Source organism: Melospiza melodia, chromosome 3, assembly GCF_035770615.1.
Source record: "Melospiza melodia melodia isolate bMelMel2 chromosome 3, bMelMel2.pri, whole genome shotgun sequence".
In the NCBI taxonomy this organism is placed as follows: Eukaryota; Metazoa; Chordata; class Aves; order Passeriformes; family Passerellidae; genus Melospiza; species Melospiza melodia.
This window is the reverse complement of record NC_086196.1, coordinates 49,747,983-49,773,710: the sequence shown is the minus strand read 5'-3', so window position 1 is coordinate 49,773,710 and position 25,728 is coordinate 49,747,983. Positions and strand designations below refer to the sequence as shown.

The following is a 25,728-nucleotide window of genomic DNA, read 5'->3' as shown; positions in this document are numbered from 1 at the left end:
CCTTTCTAATGTTGTGTGTATTTTAATTTACCTTTTCAGTGAATACAAACCCTACCCCCCTTCCCAACCCTCCCATAAGAAAACTAGGACTAGTCATCACCCTGGACTGAGGAAAGCAATTTTTGAATTAAATTGGAAAAAGTTCCACCTACCTCTATTTGGAATGGAATTTCCTGCTTCTCTGTCTTAATTGGATTTTATTTGGTTTTGAATTCTGGAGAAAATCCTGTTTCTACTACTAAAACTAGTAATTCTGTTTTACAGATCTTTAGACAGCCATTCCTTAATAGTCTTGGTGATGAGAATGGACTTGAGCAAAATTCACAGTACTTTCTCTTACATAAATTAAAAAGCAAAGTGATTTATATTTCTAATCCTGCTCATGATTTAGGCAACCTGGAACATTTGGCTGGTATTCCCTCTACCAAGGGAAGAACAAATGTCCTAAAGCTCTACTCCACAAAATTTGGACTGAAAAACAGGATGGATTATAAGAACTTGCTAAGTTTTCAGCACCCTGCCCCTTTTAATAACACCATCTTGCATGGGAGAGAAGTTATAGTCTGTGTTCCTAAGGAAAACCCAAATGCCACAAGGGCAGAAAGAAAAAGGTTTTAAAACTAAGCAATAAGCAGTTGTTTCAGAGGCTGATTTCTATGCCTGGTGTTGCAGTTTTGAGCTGTATCTCTTTACCACATTATTACAGCATGAAATTGCTCTGAAAGAGGTGCTTGGTATGAAAGTGTAGCTTTAAATACTGAGTAGTTGCTGCAGGCAGCTTCAGTCTGAGTTTGGTGTGCACACAACAGAACGGAGTCATGTTACTACAGAAGCTTCCTACACGTGGTCCGAACCTCATCCCAACACAGCTTTCCCATTTTGACTCCATAACCCCGGGTCAACTCCTAAGTTTTTAAGGATAACATTGTATATTTTAAGGATACAATGAAAGAAACCCTTGGAATCTTCTCCATCCAGTGAACACTGCGGAACTTTTCCAGTCCCACGTAGCACGGGCAATAATGAGCAGGCCCAGGAAAGGTGTACAAGGAAGCAAGAACAGTCAGGCTCCTGCTGCCCAGAGGTGGAAAACTCTTGAGTACAGCAGTTCAGAAGGCAGTCTATGCTGTGTGACTTCAATGGCCTTTCTCCAAAGGGCCTGTAAATGTGGTAAAGCAGTTAGAAATAATTGTTAGTTCTCCACTGGCTGTACTTGAAGTTTTATTTTTACTTCACAGCATATCACCCTCATTCCATTGCTATGACAACTGCAGAGTCATACTGTCATAATTACATTACAGTTTAGTTCCCTGGAAATTTCCTTAGTCTACAAAAAGAGAAGAGTCTGGAAGGAGTGCTCTGCTTTGGAGAAAGTGGGTGCCAAAAAGTAATGGGTGACTGATACTAAGGCTAATATAACAGATGAACATTTAGGTTCAGCTTCAGCTCCTGGTGAAGTCACTGTCAGTGCTATTGACTTTAGTGTAATTGACTTCAAAGCAGGGATCTTCTCCTAAAATCAGAATTGCTGTTTGTTATTTCCAAGACTGTGGAACAGCTGCATACTTAGATAAAGGAGATATTCAAATACACAGGACAAATGTATTACTAAAAGGTATTGCATTAATGCACTGAAATGCAGTAGGCAATCATTAGAATAATTTGTAAAAAGCATGAATGTTGCTTCAAAGAAGGAGTTTTCCAGTAAAGATGGGGCAAATCTGCACTCAGTTTATGCATAGTTTAGATGCTTGGTAAAGTTGAGGCTTTAGTACAGTATTTGGTGTAGTCATGAGATTGGAAGACTAGGAGAATTAGGCAGAAATTACTATAGTATTTGTAATTAATTTAGTTCCTAATCGTAGGTAACCAGTCATTTTATGTGGCTTCTAAAACAAGTTGATTTTTTTAAAGTTATGTTTACAATTTCTTGTAAATAAGACAGTTTGCAAATTTTAAATGCAATGAAGAGAGTAGCAAAGCCCCCGCAGTGTTTTATAATTGATCCACTTAGTACTTATTTACAAGCCTAAGGTTTTGTGTCACATCTAGCCTTCATCCTAAGGAAACAAAACATATGCAGTAAATCTGTCCAGGCATTTCCCATCAGCCTGCTTGCTATGAACTAGAGCTGATAGGACAGAAGTTGGTCTGTTCTTAGAAAGCTTGTAAGGATTTGGAGTTGGAGGAGCAGAGAGAGGCTTAACTGCTTCTTCCTTGGACAGGATCACAGTTATAATTCCCCTTTTGGCTTCTGTTAGGCCACCCTGCTGCCAGAAGGCAAAAGCTGTGTGGTCACACAGCTGCTGGCAGCTCTGCAGTGCTGGGTGCCCGGGGGGCAGTGGGAAGGAGGTGAGTCTCAGCACATCTTTTAGGGAGTGAGGATGAAAACTGCATGCACATCGAGGGGCTGCCTTCAGTGGGATGCTAGAAGGGAAGAGCAGTGGGGAGGAATGTTAAGAGTTTCTGGAGGTGAGAGCTTGGCACAGTTTGGAAGAGATGCTGAGGTCCTGGGACATGAGTCCTTTGAAGTCACGTGTTTGATTACTTCTGCTGCTGACACCTTGGGGGATTGTTCATGTTCTTTTTTGACCTGTTTAGAGGCTGGGGTTCCACTACTTGTTGTGTATTTTTAATGTGGCAGTCATTTGTTGCAGGTATGCATTTTTGCTTAACTGAAAAGAACGTGTTTTCTTTGACTTTATTTAGCTGCCTAGCTAAAGCCATCCATTTTCCTTGAGGAATTAGATTGCTCTGAGGGCAAAGGAAACTAATTCCCCCAGTCTGCTGTTCAGCTGGCTGCTGGGGAGGAATGTGAAATGGATTAAGCAGGTATGTGCCAAAGGGAACCCTAACAACAGGTCTTTTCTCCAATGTACAGCTCTGTGACCTTCAGCCACTTTGAAAGAATTTACTCTGTTTTTGTGAAGCCTGCCTGTACAGGATACATTACCACAGCAGTTTGAGGTTCATATTCCTTTTCATATATGACATGCATTTGCTCAGAAAATAACTCCTCAGAAGTAGATTTTTCCATCTATTATCTTTGGCTTATTTGAAGTTACTACATTTAACTCTGGACAATGTTGTATGACCTAAGGAAATAACTTGTTTGTTTTCTTAGCAATGTAGTTAAAAGATTTCTCCTATTTCCAAAGTCATCTTCTATTGATTTTAACATTTTCTGTGAGTTTCCAAGCTCCCTATGTGTAAAGCCTCTTAACTGCTTATTCTGTGAACCTGGGCTCTCCAGCTCTGCAGGCAGCTTTGCAAACACCCAGGGTCTGCTGTGAGGACTGGGTTCTGCCATGGCTGAAAGAGCCTGGGGGATCTGTGCCCAGGGACACTCTCCTGAGCTGAGGTGGCTGCACAGACCCCAGATGTGCTCTAGGGATTAAAGCTGAGGTAGGGCTGGATGTGTGCTGGACTGGCACCTGCAGCTTGTGGGGCAATTGCATCTTGTGAGGAATGAAGAGGATTAGCAGGGGGCTCTCACTGAGATGACTCACTCAGCCAGTGAGTTTGGCTATTTGGTTTTAAATGACAGAGGAACTTTGGAGGGGATGAATACTCACTGCAAAAGTCTCTTTCCCTTAGGTTTTTGGCCCCTTCTCTTTCATCTGTTCTAGTCGCAAAACTTAATTAAATGATTGTGGAAACAACCAGCCCTAAGTAATGAAGCCAACATATGATTTCAGAGGAATGTGCTTTTAGCAGTAGAATTTACATTTTTCAGATAAGGTTGGTATGCAAGTTAAAAAGACAAAGCTATCTGCTACTGAAATACACAGACTTGTGACTATTTTGCCTCTTCTCTGAACTTTTGCCACAGATTATAAATGCACTTATGCTAAGACTTTATTAAGATAACGTCTTCAAGAGAATGTAATCTTTCACAATTCCTCAAGTTTAATATGTGAGGAGAAATCCCGTGAAAATAATGGATTGTTAGAATTTAATGGCTGAAGCAGATTGTTTGGAATTGTTAGTGCATAGAGAGTTCAGTTCTATGTCAAACCACGGCCTTAAATTCATGTTAGCAGTTCAATCCTCCTTGCAGTGCTAACTACTCACTTTCAGAAATCACAAGCATTTCTTCCACAGGTCAGAAATGTCCCTGTGATTATCTGGGTAGACACATGAGTAAGAGTTTGTGAGCTCCTTTTGGCTCAGGATACCAGGTGCTGTCACAAACAATAAAGTCGCCTGTCTGAGCCCTACCAGCTCTTGCTTAAACTCTTTTGACTCGTCAAACAGCAGAACCTTTTAAATTATTTACAAGCAGGCAGTGTAATAAGGTCGTTTCTTCAGTTATGAAAGCACCTGCATGACAGGGACAGTACATTTTGTTGGGTTTTTTTCCTCTCTCAACTCTTTACAGTATCTTTGGTTACCTGAATCTTAATTTTAACAAAGCAATAATTATTTGTACTGAAAGGCCTCATGGATGATGGAAAATTCAAACACTGCATGCAGAGGTGACCTGACAAGTGAAGTTTTGAGAAGGTAAAGTACAAGCTTAAACAGGACCACATATTACCTCTTCCATTACTCCTAAACAACATCAAAGGCTGTATTGTGGAATAAAATAACTTCTTATATGCTATGTTGCACTAAAGGTAAACAACTAAAATATCAAAACAGTTTGGTATAGGGGAAGGACATTTTATCAGAATCAGCTGAAAAAAATAGTACATAAAATCAGAGAGAAAATTAATTTCTCATAGTATTAGAATATCAAAGCTCTGTTACTATGTGAATTTTGTCCTGTATGAACAATCTTGTATCTTTAAAATAACCTTGCTCTTTCTGACTGATACTTAGTCATGATGCTCAAACTGGAGAAGCATTTCCTTAAATACCTTGCATCATTCATATGACCTGTAGAGAGCATGGAATATATAGCACCTATTCAATGTATAATTTGTGTGCATTTTTAGAAGAGGAAAGACATTTATGACCAGAGTTCTAGTATATTTTTTGGAGAGCATCATTGCACAGTTGCTGGCATACAGGATTATGGATAAATGAGAGCAGTAGAAATTTGCAGTAATCTCTGTGGGGGAAAAGGAATTCTAGTTTTTGCATATATTTTATCCTGTCTCACGTCCTTTCTTATAGGGTTAGCTTGAGGTCTGTGTTCTCATATGTAAATAGGTTTGTCTTGTCTCCAGTGCTTTGTGTGGCTACACAATGGGACTTTTCACTTATCACTAGCCAGTCATTCAAAAAGTCCTTTCTGTTTCTGTTGCAAATGCAGGACTGTTTGAAGCTTTCAATGTTCCTTCTTCTCACAGAGAATAATACTCTTTTCTGTGCTTTTGAGTGCAGGTGTGTACAGGCAGAATGCATCAATCAGTGTTAGAGAAGCCAAGTATATCTCGTTATTACTGCAGGCATTTATTTGTATAAGCATCTGCTAAAATCTGTGCCCACTAATGAAAATTTACACTAAATTTGCAATTTCTTTTGCAAATCAGGAGAGAGTTTGCTGGGATGCATTTATTCTCCAGGAACAGAGATCTCAATGCACCATGCCCATTCTCTCATTCTCTGAATTACTTTCATTTGTAGGCACTGATTGTATTTTTGTTTCAGCTTAATGGTGTGTTATCCAGTGCCCGTGTCTTTACAAAAAGTCTGTAGTAGATCCGAAGAGGTGCAGGCTGCCTTGTTCATTTAAAATCAAATCTCCAATGCTTTGTGGTCCTGCAGCCAAGGAATTTGATGGATTTTCATGTCACTGGCTTAGCAAGGCTAAGCAGGGGGTAGGGGAATAGGAAGCAGGCAACCTGGAGAATAAAATTGAAGGACAGAAACTTTCTAAAAGACCTAGCCACCATCTTCACAATGGATTCTTCAAGTAAAATCTTGTATTTTCACAAAATCATATTACTTGAATAAATGGTCATAGTTGAAAAACAGCTGGGCATCAGACTGCTGCTGCATGCAGTAGGAGCTGATAGGTCTCCTAATTTGGGAAAGGCAGCTCAGGTTTGGTCTCTGAGAGCAGAATGTCTGCCTGCCAGGGAGAACATCTGTCAGGAGTGCCTGTCCATCCCAGCGGCTGGCGGAAGGACCAATGACCTCTGAGATCACTTCTAGCCCTGTCTGATTCTGTGAAAACAAAACTGTTCCCAAGGGGGTGGCAGAGGCAGCTGCCTGCTCAGGACAAAGAGCTGAGCCTTCAGGAGCAGCTGCTGCAAGGAGTTTAGAGGAGACAGCACTTTCCAATATAAGGGCATGAAATGACAGATGGCACCTTCCACCCTGCCATTATGGGGAGGAAGGATCTGCACACGAGGGCTTCCTGTTTTGCCATCCTCTATTAGGTTGTGTTGGAGAGGATTAAAAACACCTCTCTGAACTTTCAATCAAAGTGCTTGTGCAGCTGAATTAGATTAGAATCACCATGCTGGCATTTTGTTACATAAAAGTGGCTGAGCAACAATGAGAGAAGGGAGACGTGGTCTCTGCATGCCTCTGATACTGTTTTGTCAGGGACATGACTTTTTTTAAAACCGATACAATCTGTTATGTTGCACAATACTCAAACTGTTGTGGGAGGAAGGTGCCTTTCTTGCTGTTGGCATTTTCTTTCAATGTAGGACCTTTAAACAGACAGAAGGTGCACCATTTCATACATAGATAAGGCAGAAAATGCACAGGCTGTAGGAACTGGTTTGACCTTCCCTCTCCTTCCATCTACACGCACACACACATTGTTTACATAAATTGCACAATGCAGTTGAGCAGAAAAGTATTTTAGGGAAAAATCCACTTACAGAAGTGCAAAATCCATTTGAGAAGATGACAGTTCTAGTACAAATTAAGTCTTGTCATGTGGTTGTGTAAAGAAATGAATACCTGCCATTGTGTTCGTCCACAGCAAAGTTAATTTGCTTCTCTAAAGAAAAGGGTTCAAATTATGTCCATCATTCCTGAAAAAATTCTTCATGAGTCATCAGTGTTTATTTTCATTTTGCTCCCTCCCAGGATAAAATGAGTAAGAGATGGATTGTGCTTTCCTTGCCATGCAACCCATCTGCCATTTTCACACTACTAAGTAGGATAAATGTCCTTAGACAGAAACAGATTCCTGCTTTGAACAAATTTATGAGGTGTATGCTCAATGTAATACATTCTCTTTTGGTCCCTATCCTGCAAAATCCAAGACATTTTTTCTGGTGCTGGTATGTGGCATGTTATTATCCAGTGCATGTTCTCAATGGGAAATGTTTTCTTCCTAGTTATTATTACACTTCTGTTGGCTTTTGATTTTCAGTGATCAAAAGAACGCTGTAGCCCTACTGAGAAAAAGAGAGACTATTTCTCCTGTAGCCAAGACATGATACATGTGTGGCTTTGATGGTTAGAACCAAAGCTTTATTCTGGAAGAGAAGTGAGAGACCAAAGAAAGGATCAAAGTTAAGGAGTGATGCATGTATGACAGTATCAGATGGGCTGCAGCTTGCCTGGCAGGGAATCACTATAAAGGTAACACCCACAGATGCTCACAGAGTGGATAAGCACTTCTGAGGAAGGAGTGCAAGGTGAGTAGAAGTTGAGGTGAGTATGTTGTTGAGGTCTTGTTTAAATCTGTGCAATGTTATTGAATTTGTTTACTGAAAAGATACCAATGGTTTGTAGTATTTTTTTAAGAAATATTTTTCTGGAAAATGTACCAGTGCTTTCTACCTCAAAGTCTCAAACTGTCAAATAAAGTATCTTTTTTTTTTTTTTTTAGATTGCTGAAAGTAAGATCAGCTAATGTGCAAGCTCCCTTTGCTTGTTTTTTAACTAATTTTAGATTTATTTTGGCACACAACAGCTGCAATAACTTCAAAATCATAATAAGGGATCAGTGATTTGCTGTATATACTCCTTAAAGTCTTCAGATGTGTATGTTCCAGAACTGCATGCCAGCAAGGGTCAGAATTAAAGCTCCCCTTAGTATAACAAAGACTTTAAACATGTCACCTTTAATATTCACATTCTCTGGCTCCTGGCATGTCTGTTTCATATCTGACATTCACAGTGTTGACTGACTCCTAACAACCTGCAGCTGAAAGGACTTAATGCTTTTCATCTTTCTAAGCAGACATGAACAAATTAATCCTCCCCCAAATCCTGTGATGGTGGAGATACAATCATTTTATGGAGCCACATGTATGACTTGCTCAAGGTCACAGCACTGCTCGGTCTTAGAGCCAGGATTAGGATTCAGGTCTTAATTCAGGTCCCCAGTCCTGTGCTGCACTTCTGTGCAGCAAAACAGTTCTTCTGCCTAAAAATGTCCTCAGAATTACAGTCAGAGATTGGAAGAAATCAAGGGGATCATCTGGATTTATTTCAGCAGCAGCCAGCACATGTAAAATCTCTTAAGTTCACACTCTTATGCTCCTGTGTAAAGGAATTTAAACCACATTTTTACCCAGGGAAAAAAACCCAACCAAACCCAAACAATAGCTATTATTCTAATGAAAAGCAATTAAAACATCATTAGCAGTATTCCCTAGTTGCTTTGCAGACCTGTCATTTGTCTATAGAGAGCTCAAAAAAAGCTTTACAAATTTAGGACAGCAGACCAAGATTTTGTGAAGCTCCTTATGTTCATATCTTCTTTCTTGCCACCTCAGTAATATAGTAAGCATTACTGGAAAGACTAAGAAGGTCAGAACAGCTAAGAGGCAGGAGAGAAAATGGGAATCTTGTTATATACACCTTCTTGCAAATTTTAACTGCAGAAACATGAGTTTCAAATAATTCATAAACAAAAATCCTATTGATTTTTAGCAGTGGAGGAATGTATTCATTCTCCCTCTTGCCACATGAATTTTTGCAGAGCTCAACAAGATTCAGAATAATCCCAGCTTGTGGGACTACTTAGATTTTTAAAAGATGTCATCCTAAAATAATTTGAATTTTATAGCTTTTGTGGTTGTATCTTGAATTGACCTTGATACCAAGTCACCAAAACAAATATTTTGCGATCTGTTTGTCATCACTAATTTCATTCTCACATTTCTCCAAACTGAAGATGGGTGTTCATTTTTAAAAGCTTGGATTTGTGATTTTAAAAAACAAAAATTAATCAAAGAACACATATGTAAGAGTGTCTGTATGTTCCTTCCAGTTTTGAAATCAACAGTGTTTCCTCATCAACTCCAGATTGGCCCTGCAGTGCTCAGCACCACTCGGCTGGGGAGTGCCCAAGGAATGCAAAAGCAACCAAGCCCCTGAGAAACAAGGGCCTGCTTGTTTTGTGAGAAATCAGCTCATAGTTTTCCAGTACAGATGTCCTGCTTTACTTTCAGTTTGGTGAAGACTGGGGTAACAAATGGCAGCTTATATGCCTCTGAGATAGGGTTTGTGTGGAAGAAAGGGCTCCCTTGTCTGTATGTGCAGGAGGGCACAAGGGTGGTAGCCCTTGCACCAGCAAAGCCTAATGCAGCACAGTAATGCAGAATGGAGGGAGAAGCTCTGCTGTTGCACAGCTCTTCCTGTTCACTGACTAGTTCTATCACTGTACAATTGCTAATTCTGCCTTATAAAAGTGTATTTTCAAGGCTGTAGTGCAAACCATTGAAATAACGAGGTTACTGGGACCTTTTCTAGGGAAACCTATCTTTTGCTACGTCATGTTGTCACTTAGACTATTACAAAAATGTTTGCAATTAATACTACTCTTCTTTCATGTTCATCATTTGTAAACTTGGTAGTAGGATGTTTTTATATTTGCTTCATGATACTCATAAACATCTATACTGAGTATTTCCTTACATATATTTCTTGAGATGCTATCTCCTTAGTTTTTACTGCCATCTTAATTTTGTAGAAGTCTGCCAGACTCCTATCTTCTCTTTTAACCCTCCTTAGCCTTTACTCCAATTCTCCAATTCTGCATATGCTAATTTCTAAATACTTGCTACATGGCCTGTGGACCTGCAGGAGTTCCCAGCTCCCACTGCGCAATCACTGAGTCATTGCTCAATCTCAGTCTCAGTAACAGCCCTGGTTTTTCTGTGCATTTCATACAACACAGTTTTGAATTTGCTCCATAGGCCACAATACCCCTTCTGATTCCAAGCAAAACTCAAAAGTTTCTATAGGTTCACTTCCAGGCTGCTGGATTTTTAACTCAAATAAATCCTCTCCTGTAACTTAATGAAACAGATTATGATACATAGAAAGGGCTATTTGCCATCCATATTCCAGCATAGGTAACTGTTTCATTACAAAAAGTTGACAAAAAAAGAGTAAAAGCAAGAAAGATGTGACAGTTTTAAACAGGCAGAAACTTAAAAGATTCTTGGTTGTCTCTGAAGCACTATATGCTTTCAAAGCATAAAAAATGCACTCATCTCCCTCCCCTCCCCCAGTGGGTGTCCTTAAGCTCCCCCTAGATTTATGAAATATTAGTGTATTTGTCGTGTTGTTTCAGTAAAGGAGTAACTTTAACACCAAATAATGCTGAATGCCCTACATTACTAATGATGCCTCTGAAGACTGAGAACCTGTACCACACCTGCTTTTGTTCCACACCTCTGTAGCTTTTAATTGTCCTCTCTTGCTTCAAAGTTGTGTAAGGGCAGTGGTGGCTCCTGGCAGCGTTACAGAGTGCATAACTGATGCATTATCAGTGTATGTGGCACAATAGGTAAACACTGCTTCTTTCAGAATGTGTTAGTGTCCATTCTAGGTGTTCTGGAAAAAACCTCAAAAAATACCTGAAATCAGTTTTTAAAAATTCAAAATCAAGTTTAATTTAAGAAGACTGTTCTCAAATAAAATTTATTTACATTGTATTTACAATTTTGCTGCTGACAGCATCATGTTTACATATAACAACCTGCATTAGTTACACTGAAATGGGCTCCACTCAGCCTCTAGACTGAATCCACTGCCAGTGCCAGTCTGGATGTCAGATGCTCACCAAAGCTGCTCTGTTACTCCCCAGCTAGGCACTGGAGACAAAACAAAAGGAAGGGCTCATGGGCTGAGATAAGGATGGGGAGAGTTTAGTCACCAGTTACTGTCATGGACAAAACAGACTCAACTTGGGGAAATTAATCCATTACCAATCAAATTAAGAGTCTCCCATATTTAAAAATGTTGCAATTGGGGTTTCTTGCTTTCTCTGACATGCTCAGGAAGTTGCGAAGTGTAACACAAACAAGAAAATTGCTGTCAGCCTTTGATTTAATAAAAGAGAATCAGCAACCATTTGCTTTTCTGATCAAATAACTTGCATAGCATGGGCAGTTCCATCAGAAAAACATGTTTGATGTCTTTTGTGGTCATAATCTAGACTTACTCTAAACCTGTTGGGAATTAACTTGAAGATGTTGCAAAATGTTTTTTGATTCATTCTGGAAAACACAGACATGAGACAGCATCTGAGGAAAACAAAGAATGGAAGTAATCCCTATGGACAGTACAGCCTTCCAGAACTCAAGCAGGAGAGTTAAATATCGGATGGGATGAATAGAAACTGGCCTGCACAAAAGTGGGTTTGTGCTCTTTTTACTGTCTTGTGGAAATTGATTCTGTCCGTTCCTTTGTGGGCCACTTAGCTCTCCTTTTGCCTGCTGAGGAAAAAAGTGCAGAACTTCTAGAAATGTTTCTTCATTAATTTAGGCCTGAACATTTTTGTTTGTTTTATTATTTTTTAACTACTACTCTACTGCTGAATGGCCTCACGTTTCAATTTTTGCTTCCACTAAATGTGCAGCCAGATGAAGACTGGGTGTGGGGGATGTGACTTAAATTCAGAAGAAGCAGTATCCTGAACAGACAGCCCTGCATGTTGGGGGTCAGTCCTTTCACTCTTCATCTTTCAGAAGAAACCAGCATTTATGAGATCACATAAAATTTCAAGTACTTATGAGATCACCTAAAATGTCAAGCCAGTTTAAAACTATCATTCCTAGAGATTACTCTAGAACTAGATATTTTATTATTTTGGATTGTTAACATAAACATTCCAGAGAATGCAGCTTGGCTTTCCCATTGTAGTTTCACTCTGGAATACTTGCCTTTTCTCTAATAAACTATTTGCAAATGTTCACTTTTCTCTTTGAAAATCTGGTTTTACGGAAATATAAATTTTGGCTTTTACATTTTTCCACTGACTCCCTTCCTCTTAAGGGAACAATTCATCCTCCTCTCTGCCAAAATGCACTGATTGGTAGCAGGGCTGGGTTTTTTTAGTGTACCTTTCTTCTTAGAGCCACAGCTATGCAGCCAGATTTATAAAACTGTTAGAATAGTGAGACATTCATATTTTTATTGGGAAAATAAACAACCTAAGGCTGAAGTTTTATGGCTCAGCACAGGAAATAGCCAAACTTCTAATGCTTTTTTGTTATCTATCACCTTCTTTATCCCTATGAAAACAGTGCTTTTGGAGCCTGCTGGCAGAGATCATTCTGAGAAAATTGTCATCACGTTGTTGGTATTTCTTCATTGGGCTGACACTTCAAACATCCCATCCCATTTTCTGGAACAAGCAGACCACACCATTTTCCAAAATTAATCCAAAGAAGATGGCAAACCAAGGGAGTATTCGGTTCAAGTTCAATGTAACTGCAAAAAAAAAAACCAGAACAAATTTATCATGTACCATTTAAGAAGATCACAGAAATCATAGGAGAATTCACATTAATTTGTGTGTATTAGAAATCACACAAATTTGTTAAAAGTCTGCATTCCAAAGACATGAATAAAATTAATATGAAATTTTAATTTTTCAGAAACTCAAAAAAAATATCTATGTTTCAATGATCCATGAGTTGCCTCAAATTGTAATAGATGGATCTGGTGGATATAATACTATATAAACAAAGAGATGATGGTGAGATAAGAGGTACTTTTTTTCTTCCTTTTTAATTTTTTTTTGCTTCAATCACTTTCTATTAAAGTTTAAGGAACACAGTTTTAAACCAGAGCTATTTCAGTCAGGTATCTGATACAGATTAAAATGATAACAATAATAGTGACTTCTGTAACATCAGCAGTCTCTCACACATATTCTATACACATAATGCAGTATAATAAATGCAAAAATGTACCTCTAATTGCCTGAGAGTTTGATATCAAGACAAACACTTTTATAAATGCAAGGCACAAAGGCGTGTAGTCGTGCTCCCAAATAACAGCTGGAATTAGCAGGAGCTTTCCATAGGTGGACAACAGCAGTGCTTTGAGAAGTAAGATGAAGTCAGATTTTGTTTTCAGCATCTCAGGTGTCATCCACCACAAGGTAATGAAAATACCAATGAAAAATGAAGTTTGTTCTGAAAGGAAATAAGAGGCGTTGGAAAGAGAGAAAAAAGTGCCAAAAATCAAGTCCAGATCTGAATGAATTTCAGTAAAATGGCATGTCCCAAATGCAATGAAGTCACTTTTTAAAAGCCACAGGCAAATACAAATGTTCTCTATCTCCTGTGTTCATTTTAATAGCCAAATATTCCTTAAATGACATTCAGAATAATTCTATCACAGGATTCTATCTGTAGGATTATCATATTTGTGACTTCTGACTCCATTTAGGGCAAGAAGTTAAGCACAAAACCTCTTCACTTTCACTCTTTAGCAATGAGAGGGTTTTTTTTTCAACTGTCTGTTAGGCTGTAAAACAAAATCAATCCTCCTTTGCAAAGGGTCACCAGCAATGAACCCTTTTCATCCAGCATGAGAAAGAACACCAAGGTGAAAATACCTTTGAGCTACCAGACTTTTTTTGACACTGCTCCTGTGATATGCTGGCATTAATGCAGATGTCAAAGAAACTCCCACAATAATTGTAATAGATGAGTCACTACTGAAAAATCAGTTCAATATTTTTACTGACATATTATAAAAACCTACTTAAAACAATATTAGACAATAAAGGACTTAATTTAAGCTCTGAATGTGTAAGAAAATTACTAGTTTTAGTGTGCAAGTTTGACTTAAACACTATCATCTGAAAAAGTATGAGAAAAAATGTTTTAACCAGCAGAGAACAAAACCACTTCCCTGCCTTCAAGTACAGTCTTAGAATACACTGCTCTGTATTTTAGTGTATTTGTTTAAAAAAACAACCCCAAACAGATACAACTTTTCCCAATTTTTTACTTTAGTAAGGTTGTATCACCTTCATGAATAATAAACCTTGAAGTCAACATGAAACATGGAATAAGGCTGAACTTTACACTGATCTTCAAACTATGTCAAGAGATATCAGGCAAAGATTTCTGAATATTGCCACTTTTCAGTCTCTTCATATCTAATGCTGATCATATCAGTCTGAACTGTAATCAGAACAGGTATTTCCATTAAATGCAGGCAAATTAGAGAGTATGTGAGTAATTGTTTAACTATACTGGGTTGGACATCACATCCATTCTCTATCAATTTTTGCAGTATGGGCTTGAAGTTCTTCAATGCTTAAAGAGTATATAATACAAATCACCAATCTTACCTAAAGAAGCTATGCCAAACATTCTATAAAAATCCCATTCTTTGGCATATCTGATTAAGTCATCAGGATCTGTATTTTGGCTTGAATCCTGTAGTTGCAACCACCTGATATAAGCTTCACAGAGCAAACAAAATACACAGAGCTTCCCATGAATCTGGTAAATGAAAGAATAATAAAAGGAGTGCTATTAAATCAGCATAAATTAAAGCATTAGTAAGAAATCAGCATTTAAAAAACATTTAAACACCTCCACACAAACTCTGTAGGTGTATTACTTCTCTTTAGCATATAAGCGGCAAAATTACTTCTGCTGAGCCACTAATTTATCCCATCATCCTTTTAATATCTACTAACATGATAGTCAAATTATAACATGCACAAAACTGCATCAACAGGTCTGTACAGAAGAAGGTATATAACTGTGGTTAAGGCCTGATTGGGAAGGCTATTCAGCTAGGAATGAAAAACCAAAATTGTACCATTGCTAGCATAGAATTATACTATCTAAAATTTCTGTTTAAGGGCAACTACTCTATTCAGCAAACTGGTTTAAGTAGCCTTGTTTCTCTTTTTCCCTGGGACAATCTCCATTAGAAGAAACTGGTAGTGTAGTTATACCAAATATTTCTTACCTCATCTAAGAGTGAGGCACCAAAAATAAAGGCAGCAATATAACCAAACAAAGCTATTTAAAATATCTTCTGAAGTGACATCAAAAATTATGTTGTGAGGGCCAACAGTTAGCATGTTTCCATGTTTCCACATTATACAGTCTGTAAGCCAGTGCATATATGAGGTGATTTCTGGTTTTAAACAAGATTTAAACAAGCCATAACAATTTCTGTGCTGGATTCTACTTTTTCTGTTGGAGGAAATAGTTATACCAACTGCACATAGATGCATAGGCTTTGCCAGTTTAAAATTCAACTCAAATTATTTTGATAGATGAACTTTTCACAAACAGTCCTTGAAGAAGCCTCACAGGAAACATCATTACAAGTGTCCAGAAGCACCGAATTAATTACAAATGTTTAGATAGATTTGTGCTTGAAAGATGAAGCGAGTGTATTTATCTACACTGGCTAAGAGGTACCAACATGAACACAGCACATACTTATGCTTAGAGATTTTGCTCTAGATTAGCTTCCCTCTCCTGGGAAATTAGTCCTTACAGTAAAAATATGTAATACTAAAACACTGCACCTCCAGACCTGGCCAGCCCAACTACATAATTCTGCATCAACCACAATTCAAGTGAAAGCCACCAACTTTTGCTCTGGCTTTGAGGACATGGTTAATTACACAGTGAGAAACTTGTGAGAAATCAGTACAGTATGTTTAACTGGCACAGGATTGTTAATTTGGTATTTTATACTCCTATTGCTCATTTGAAAAAGAATTGCTTGCAACAGAAATTCAATTTGAAAATTAATCTGCAATTAGGTCTTTCTCTTACAGTGGAATTTAGCACATCATCCTTTTAGCATCAATTAACATGATAGGTTAAGTAGGAAACTGCATGAACAGTTCTTTGCAGTTCCTTCTCTTCAACATGTAAGATGACTTTGTATTTGCTGGTACTGCAGCATCACTGCTGTGAAGACAGAAGCTGTCTTAGTAACAGTGGGAGTTTGAGATTCCATGTGTTCTATTCATCATGTAACTGGTTCAGCTTGCTGAAATCTGTGGAGGGGCAGGAGATGAATAGTCTTTAAAGTTTTATAACTAATACAACAGACTTACCAAACCTAAATATATTTTTAACAAAAAGAAAAAAAGCCACAAGGCAGGGACATAGCAACTTACATTTATCTTTGTGTTGAAAAGAATGTGCCTGTATGCTTGTGCTTTGCATAAAACAGCATTAATCAAGATGATAACAGGATCATACTCAATGTATTTATCCACAGGTTTCTGGCAGGATTTCTGAAAATCACAAAATAAGAAGAATTAGGGGAAAAAAGGAAAGGAAGAGTTTATAAAATTTTCCTCTGATCTTAGTACAACTGGATAAATACAAATTAGCAATTCAATTATAAGTAGTTTTTCCCTAATGTCATCTTCATTTTCAATACAGTTTTAATCCATCCAGAAAAATTGCTTCTTCTCCCTTGACACTTCACTTGACACACAGAATTCCCTTATAAAGTAGAATGATTTATTATTGATTGATTTTTGCAGGCTTTGGATTAAGATCGATAATGAAATATGCAGGAATAGACTTAGTTATCATTTTGTGCTCCACAGATGCAAAAAACTAAACTACTTCCCTAAGACTCAAGAAATGCACCAGTATCATGCTAAAGGTTAACTGATCATGGCTTATCTGCATATTTGGTGTTATTTTGGGTATTTTTAGAAATAAAATTAATTTCTTCTATCACTTGTTTATTTTCAGAGATGCTTTATCCTCCTATCCTACCTTTTTCTTCCTTTCAAGGAGACAGTAAATGTTTTTTGCTGTTGCATTGTTCTTCCATACTGTTAAATTGTCTGGATATTTCAACCAGTTTTCCATCATTAAGCAAACAGCAATACATTCAGAATACTGATAATGTAGTTTTCACACAGATCCACAGCCAAAGAGTCAGTTGCCTCTAAGCAGTGGTAGGACACTAAACCATCACTTCTCCAACACATCTGCTGTTCTGCTAGAGAGGTTATTTCACCCAGACCACTGGGAGCTGCTTGCCATCAATCCCCTCCAGCTTCATTGACTTACCTGCCTGCCTGATCACTCCTTGATTTGAGCTAGGGCTAATAAAAGGCTGTTATACTGTGAGCAGGGGGGTTAAATAATCTCACAAATGGCTCATCTAGCAGACCTAAGGGGGAAGTAACTTCTAGCAGAGAGCTGAGGAGCAGCAGAGCAGCAGCAGCCACCACTTCAGCTCAAACAAGTGCACTTGCAGCAGGGTGCTCTCCTGCAGGCCAGCTTTCTCCTGCTGCTCATCCTCTGGTCTGACTGCTTGTTTCCTCCAAGCTGTCCTTAGCTAATCTTGGTCCCCCAGGCCTTCACATTAGCTGTCATGCTGAGAACACAACAGTCACAGAAATTATCTTTATTTCCATTTTAATGAGTGGTGCACTGCCAGAAGAGAAATGTTGGGACACCGCTTTCTGAATTGCTGGAACATTTAAAAAGGAGCATCAGACAACACACATCTACAGACAAACTCCCAGGACAGAACATATAGGTTTTTCAACTTTTATTTTTCTGTCATACCAAGACCAACTGAGTATTACACTGCTGCTCACTTACCCTGCAATAGGATGAGGAGGAGGCTCAGAAGAAGGTAAAACCCATGGGTGGTTAAAAGAATAGTTTCATAATTGAAATAAAGCAAAATATAAAAATAATAATAGTAATGAAATGGAAGATAATAAGAGGGAGATAATGCCCAGGAGAAACAAGAGCTGCACAACACAATTTCTCACTGCCCAATGCCCATTCCATCCCTGAGCAGTGATCAGCCCCTCCTGGCCAACTCTCCCAGTTCATTTACTGGGCAGGACACTCTCTGGGCTATGGAGGATCCCTTTGGCCAGTCTGGGTCAGCTGTCCTGGCTGTGCTCCCTCCCAGCTCCTCGTGCACCTGCTGGCTGGCAGAGCACGGGAAACTGAAAAGTCCTTGGCTTGGGGTGAGCACTAACAGCAACAACTAAAACATCAGTGTGTTATCAACATTATTCTCATTCTGAATCCAAAACACAGCACTCTATTGGCTGCTAGGCATAAAATTAAACCAGCCAAAACTAGGACAGTGTCCAAAGTTAACACTGCCTTGCTATTTAACAGAATTATTTTTGTAGCATCTTAGAATGCAGAATTTCACCAGCAAATTGACTCAGAAGTCCAACATCAATGTCAAGGAAAGCATCTGAACAAAAGCATAAACTGAATAGAGTGTCTAGAGAATGCTGCAACCTATAATCAATGTTTCTTTGTCCAGCTTAAGGAAAAAACTAATTTCAATAAGACAACACTGTCTATGACAGTACACAGGTTGGACGTAATGAATTAAAGCACTCCCTCAACTAACCAAGAGTTTGAGAAATCTAAAGATAAAGTGAATTAGATGGAAAAAGGACATAACACAAGACCACAGTTAAAGGATTTAATAGAGTGAAAAAGAAATTGCTACTTTAATTAGAGGTAGTGTCTTGCTTCATTTCTTTCTACTGGGAAATCATAAACAGATATTCTTACAGGTGATAATTTGCATATGTCAGATCTCTGGGTTGATGTAGCATTGGACAAGTACAATTTTTTAAATAGGTTTATTCACACAAGCACTGGACAAGTCCATTCAAAGTAAGATTATTCAACACAATGGGTGTCATAAAGGTTAGATGAAGGGTATCCTACGCACACCCAGTTTTATTATGCTCTCAAATTCTCCTACAACAGAACATTTTCTGACCAGGACCAAAAATCTTTCTGAGTAAAGAATGGTATTTTCAACTGGAGGATCCCAATCAAACACTAATTAAAAATTTGCAGTTAAGAGGTATTGAAAAATTTTCACTGACAGCTGACGTGAATTTTAGACAATGAAAATTTATCAGACCAACCATCCAGGCAAAACCAACAATTCAGAAATTTACTGTAGATATATATGGAGACTGCTACAAATGAATACACAAATAGTGGCGTCTTCTGCCCCACAGCTTCTGGCAGCCAAATACCAAACCTTCTCTGCAGCTGTGAAAATTATGTTCAATTTAGTATTTCTGTCTTCTAGAACTAGATGAGAGCCCTATTCTTAATATACATTCCATTCCTAAGATACTTTATTTCTGAGTCTCTGCCGCCAGAAGGAAAAGTCCTCTGTGCTTACCCAGCCAGTGACCTAGCCAGCGTGAGCTCACCCAGGGATTTGAGAGACCTACAAACCACCTTTGCTGCAAAGACTTGTGTGTGCACTGCTACAGACTAACTGGATGATGGCTGATGTATCATTAGTACACTACAGAACTAAAATGCCCTCTAGGAAGAATTTTTTCCGTACCTGGCTATTTCATTATTTTTTCCAGCTGCACAACTAAAACATCTGACACCAATTTCAAATGCCTAGGAAGGAAACCTGTGAGTGAAGCCTGACTTCAGCAAAATCAGTGCAAGCAAGGACTGATGCAGTTTAATACACATATGTTTCACTAGATGGTTTCAGCTAGTTAAAGGGATGTAACTTTGGGGACACTGATAATCACTTACACTTTGAGAGAAGATTGGTATGAGCAGCTCAGCTATGGAGAACTACTTGCAGACTTACTTTAAGATTTTAGTCAGGCTGTTGAACTCCAATCCTGGCGCTCATGTCTTGCTCCTCACTGCTGTTCTGCACAGCTGTAGTCAGTGGCCTGGGCAGCATGAGTGAAGAGGGCACATCTTTAACATACTGAGCTTTCTAATCGTCTTCAGACTTTCTCAAAGATGTGCCTCAGTTATCACAAAAGCGGGAAAAAGGGGTAACTGGATTTCTCCATGCTTTTAGCCATTTCCCAACTTCTGCCTTAAATATGTAATTGGCATCAGAAACAAGTAACTGGTATTTTTTCTTGAAAAACTAGACACTACTTTGATTAAAAGGTACTTTCAGATTACATGTCAGAAGAAAAGTCAAGCTTCACACTATAAATTCTATTTACACATCTTCTTCTGATTTGGTAAATTTAAGAAAGATTATGAGTGTTTGATAGTGACATACAAAAGTCCAACAGATACTGTGCTCCCCTAAAAAAGGATGTTAAAAGTATATCAATATTCTAGCAAATTTAAATGGCTATGACTTTAAGAACTGTTTGATTAATCAAATATTTAGAATAATCTGACTATGCTTGTTTGTTGTTTGAAAAAAAATCTTCCATTTTCATAACTTAGAAGTTTGCTTAGTCATCTTAAAAAAATTAAAACCAATTATCAAAGGCAAATTAAAGAAAAAACAAAACTTCAAAAGCCAGTACAATCATCTTCTTCATAGTGTAGTATATGAGATTCTTTTTGATCAAAGCAATCCAAAACATTTAAGGAAAGTAACATACAATTTAAAGTCTCAGTTGTATTAAATATGACCAAAAAAAAGTACTGATAAGTTAATTCAAACTTCATGTCTATCAGGCTTTTATAAATCACTACTCAAAAGACATAACCCTTGCTTTGTTCATCAAAGATACTCAGCTTGGAAAAAATGTGTGCCCAATACAGTACAGTAAACAAATATTTGAGAAAACACCTTCTGTCTCTGAAGGATAAAGCTTCTAAAGTATATGAGCATGACTTTTTTGGATTCATCTCTCTAGTTTTAAAACATTACTTATTTTTAAATAAAAATATTTTGGGATGGGGTTTGTGGAAAGTAAAAGAATTCTTGAAGAGGAAGCCATAGGACATGACAGAAAGTAAAAATATACAGTCAAGAACTAAGCTTCATCCTGATCTAAAACTACCATGAAAACCACACCAGGAATACATTTGCAAATCTCTGGGCATTAGAAATATCAATGAAACAGTCATATTATAGCATTCCTTTCTCCAGGGTTTGGAGTTTGGCAAAATTAAGCTACAATTTTTTGCTGGACTACACATACAGCAAATTGTAACAACATTTACATAGCTTCCACATGAACAGGGGTCCATTTGCATAGGTTCATAGGCAAATTAAAGACTCTTGTGAGAGTGCCCTTAATCCCAATTGCACCCTTAAATAATAAAACACATTAGCTGTGCTGCTTTCAGGAATGGATTCTTTATTAGGGACGCAGCCAAGTGTCACAGCAGACTGAAAAACAAAACAGCCCAGTTTCAGAAAACAAATTAAAAATATTTTTTTCCAGTAGTGATTTGGTCTGTAAACAAAGTTATGTATAATTAGCATATATTATTTTCCAGGATGATCTTTGTACTCTTGACAGATTCTTTACCATACCATATAAATGCTTTGCATTCAAATCAAGGTCTCTCTGCCTTGCTGCAAAAAAAAAGAGCTTTTCAATTATTTTTTAATTGCAGAAAAGCTAAATGAAGTGTGCACTGCTCAGGCAATTTGGCTTTCTTATTACAAAACACAAGGGGGATCCTGACTGTGCTCTATATATTGCAATAAGTAATTTATTTTCCTTTGTTATGGTCTGAAACATTTTTAACATTTTATTTTTAAACATAACAACATATATGAAATTGAAATCCAAATTTTAGAAATGTTTGCATGCTTTTCCTTCCATTTCTGAATAATTGAAGTTTGCTAATTTCTTTCTGTTTCATTGCACTTCACAGTTTATTTCAGGTTAGGCAATCGTGTTCCCACCCCATGCCCCAGAATTATTACTGTAGCAGCAGTGTTATTTGAACAGTATTTTTTCCTTACTGCTCTTAATGGTTACTTTGTAATATATTCAGTGAAGATTTGCTGTATTATTTACCGATTAATTAAATTTAAGAGTCTCAAAATAAATAGCAAAAAACCTTCTCTAGAAGGAGAGCCACCTAGGCTTACCTTTACCACAACTTCTTGCTGGGAATAGGGAATATAACTGTAATTCACAGATTAGGACTAAACCCAGACCCAGGAGATGAAAAGTGTGCGCCAACATGCTCATCCTAACATGCCCACAGATTCCACAGCCTCCCCTGCCACTCCTCAGTTATCACACTGAACAAAAACCATATTGAGGAGGTCCATCTGCCTCTTGTAATGCTACTTCCACAGCTAAGTACATGCAAGATGAAAAAATGGTTCATCCACTAAATGTGCAATGCCAGAGGTCTGGGCTAGGCTTCAGCTGAAGATGGCCTTAATTAAACAAAACAGACTTAAAAAGAAGTTACAGAACTTGAGGAATTTGTGGCAGTTAGCCACCTTGCAGAGTTATTAAGAAAAGACACGACCCTTCCAACCCAAGTGTACTGTGTGGACTTCTATGTTTTATAGAAGAAAGTTTCTTTAGTTCCTTCAGCATCTATTACAAATTTATTCCCAGAGTGGATAATAACACTTGTGAGGTCTTTAATGCTTGCCCACATTAAAATTACAATATGGAGTTCAAAGAAACTTTTAATTATATTAAGAGCAGTAACTAAACTAAAGCAACATTAGGCTGAATTTCCAAAATTGTACTCTAATATTGTGGGCTGGAAACACATGTTCTTTAATGAAAGCTTTTAGTATTTGCCTCTGGAAAAAAATTCATTCTTCTCTTCAACAAATTAATAACAGAATATAAATTCATGGTATTTTGCTTAGGCATTCAAATTTAAATCTTCCACCTCAAAATCACATCCAGATCAGGTTAAACACATTCTAAAATAAATGTAGGGCTAGATAGAAGTTGCTGTTGGGAGAATCTAGATAATGTTCCAAAATGTGTTGAATGACAGGGTTGTCCTGAGAATGGCAAATACCTGTTAGATGCAGATTTCTTAATGCATCAAGGATGACTTTAAAATAGTATTGAGGAAAGTCTGTAGGTCAGTATGAAACAGTGATGATCTTGACAATGTTCTGCTTGTTCCCAATTTTCTGGGGCCTTCTATTTTTTTATTTACCATACAGAACAAGTGTTGGGTTGTTTGTTTTTTTTTCCTTAAGGTGTCAATATTTCCAGGTACTACTTGAAAATAGGAATGAAACACAAGTGCTTTTAACAAAAAAAAAAAAAAAATCTAGATTATGCCCATTAGCCTCACTTTGAGTATCAACATACAATCTTTTTATGAATTTTTTACTTCTTCTCTCTTAATGCTACAGTGGAGTAGCAGTACTCAATGCTCTCACTCCATGAAGACAGATGAAAAATGTTCTCAGGCTGAGTGATCACACCTTCTAATCTCACCTCAAACCTTCAATTTTTCTTAAATACCTTCAGCTTTCCTTAAGTTTTTAGAGGCCTACACTCTAAGTTTTATATATAACTGATATAAATGATGTTTCATACTGTTAAGTGGGGTCTTCATATATTTTTAATTGAAGACTTCTAAGCTATCATTATTTTCAGGTTTGATCATCAAGAAGATTCATAACACAGACACACTCATATCCCTACTCATGAAAGTCTGTGAAGGGTATCAAAGGACACTCAGTACTTGACTATTTTTCATTGTCAGCAGCATGATGATGAACAACTTTCCAGGTCTCTGGCCAGAGCACAGCCTTGCCTGCATGGAATAGAATGCCTGCAGAGAGTTGGTACAGTGACAAAACCATCCTTGCAGATTAAAAAGGAAAATGTAAACCAAGCACTGCTCTATTGGAAACCATGGGGCCTTGGTAGCTGGAGACAACAGTAGGGCTTTCCTGCCCAAAGTCACATCAGTTCAACTGAAAGAATCTTTTGATCTTGGCAATCTTTCAGCATTCTCATCTCCACTTAATGTGCCATGAGCTAACATGTCTCCTGCTCTCAGCACTGCCTGGGTGGCCAGAAATTGAGGGAAAGCTTTGTGATAATATGACATGTGCCACGTAAGAGCAGCTAGAACTGAACCTGAACCATGAGGACTCACAACAGAGCCAGAGCAAACAGACTGGTACAAGTCAGTGAAAAATGGTACAGATCTGGGGCTGCATGGAGAAAGGTGGACACAATTCCAGATTGCTAGGAATATGTGATTCTTTGCTCTTTCTTTTACTCAATTCATTACTCTTTATATATGAGTTTAGTATTTGTGATGAATATAGCAACTGGGACTTAAGTCTTTTGATTCTACATGGCATGCCACAGCTGCAACAGACCAGGATCTTTGGTCCTCAAATGGTTAAATGCCAAGGGGAATGAGTGCCATCTACTGGCTCCCAGGCTGCCTTAAATCTGTTTATCAGCATTAGATTAATAAACCAGAGGAAGTTGTAGATTTCAATGAGGTATCCCTTCAGCCTCCCCTTCTCTAGGCTGGATATGCCAAGTCACCTCAGCTGCTCCTCGCACAGCTTCCCCTCTACATCCTTCATCAGCTTTGTGTCCTCCTTTAGATGCTCTACAACAGCTTTACATTTTTCTTACTCTGCTTTGCCCAAAACTGCCCCAACAACTCGAGGTGAGGCTGCCCCAGTGCAGAGCAGAGCAGAGCAGAGCAGGACAATCCCCTCTCTTGCCTGGCTGGTGATGCTGTCCCTGATGCCCCCAGGCCAGGGTTGGCTCTCCTGGCTGCCAGGGCACTGCTGGCTCATGTTCAACTTGCCACTGACCAGGACTCCAAATCCCTTTAAATCATCATCACTCAGACTCTGGCATTCAGGTCCAGTGGCACGGGAGCTGTGTTCAGCCATGGAGACATGCTCAGATCTGCCCTTCAGCAAGAACCAGGGCGAGCACACACAGCAGCAGACACACTGCAATGCCAGTCAGGACAGCTCCAGCACACAGGTGCACTCAAGGAACGGGAGACAATGACACTGGGAAGCAGAGCAGACAGAAAACCTGCAGAATCACAGAATGGGTCAGGTTGGAAGGGACCTCACGGGGTCATCTGGTCCAACCTCCCTGCTCAGGCACGGCCATCCAAGAGCATGTGTCACAGGGCTGTGACAGATGGTTCTTGAACATCTCCAGTGAGGGAGACTCCACAACCTCTCAGAACAATCAGTTCCAGTGCTCAGTCACCTGCACAGTAAAGAAGTTCTTCCTCATATCCAGGTGGAACTTCCTGTGCATCAGTATCTGCCCAATGCCCCTTGTCTATTGCTTGGCCACCGAGAAGAGTCTGGCTCCATCCTCATGACACCCTCCCTTTAGATATTTATACTCCTGGATGAGACACCCTCCCTTTAGCTATTTATACAATTGATGAGTCCCGCTCTCAGCCGTCTCTCCTGGAGGCTGAGCAGGCCCAACTCTCTCAGCGTTTCCCCACAGGACCCCAGGACTCAGGGAAAGCGGTTCCAACGCGCGGGCGCGGCTCCGGTCCGGCAGCAGGGGGCGCTCCAACGGGCTCAGCCGCCCGCGTGCCACGGGGCCCACTACCACGTGCCGCGCGCCGCCGCCTGCTGACGTCAGAGCTTCCCACGTGCATTCCTGGCCTCCCCCGCGCACTGCTCGCCGCCCCGACTCACGCAGATGGAGATACGGAGCACCCCGCGCTGGTAGTCCCGGTACAGCTCCGTCGCCTCCCCGTTGCACTCGATACAGCGGTAGGCGCCGAGCGCCGCCATGGCGCGCGGGAGCACGCCCAGCCCTGTCAGCGCTTCCACACCGCCTCCTCGTTTCCGCGTTCGGGAGCGCCGCCGAGCCAGACCGAGCCGCGCTGCATCCCGGGAGCTGTGGTT

The 25,728-nt window shown here is 39.1% G+C and overlaps 1 protein-coding gene across 1 annotated transcript; it reads right to left on the bottom strand.

Moving 5' to 3' along the window:
- Positions 1-10,788: 10,788 nt before the first annotated feature.
- Positions 10,789-25,665, bottom strand: ARV1 (ARV1 homolog, fatty acid homeostasis modulator). Its single transcript, XM_063151672.1, has 5 exons — positions 25,516-25,665; positions 16,274-16,393; positions 14,468-14,621; positions 13,074-13,298; positions 10,789-12,588 (listed from the first exon to the last, which is right to left on the bottom strand). Exons 1-5 carry the CDS (start codon positions 25,612-25,614, stop codon positions 12,482-12,484), a joined length of 705 nt encoding a protein of 234 aa, XP_063007742.1. The 5' UTR covers positions 25,615-25,665; the 3' UTR covers positions 10,789-12,481.
- Between the last annotated feature and the right edge of the window lie 63 nt (positions 25,666-25,728).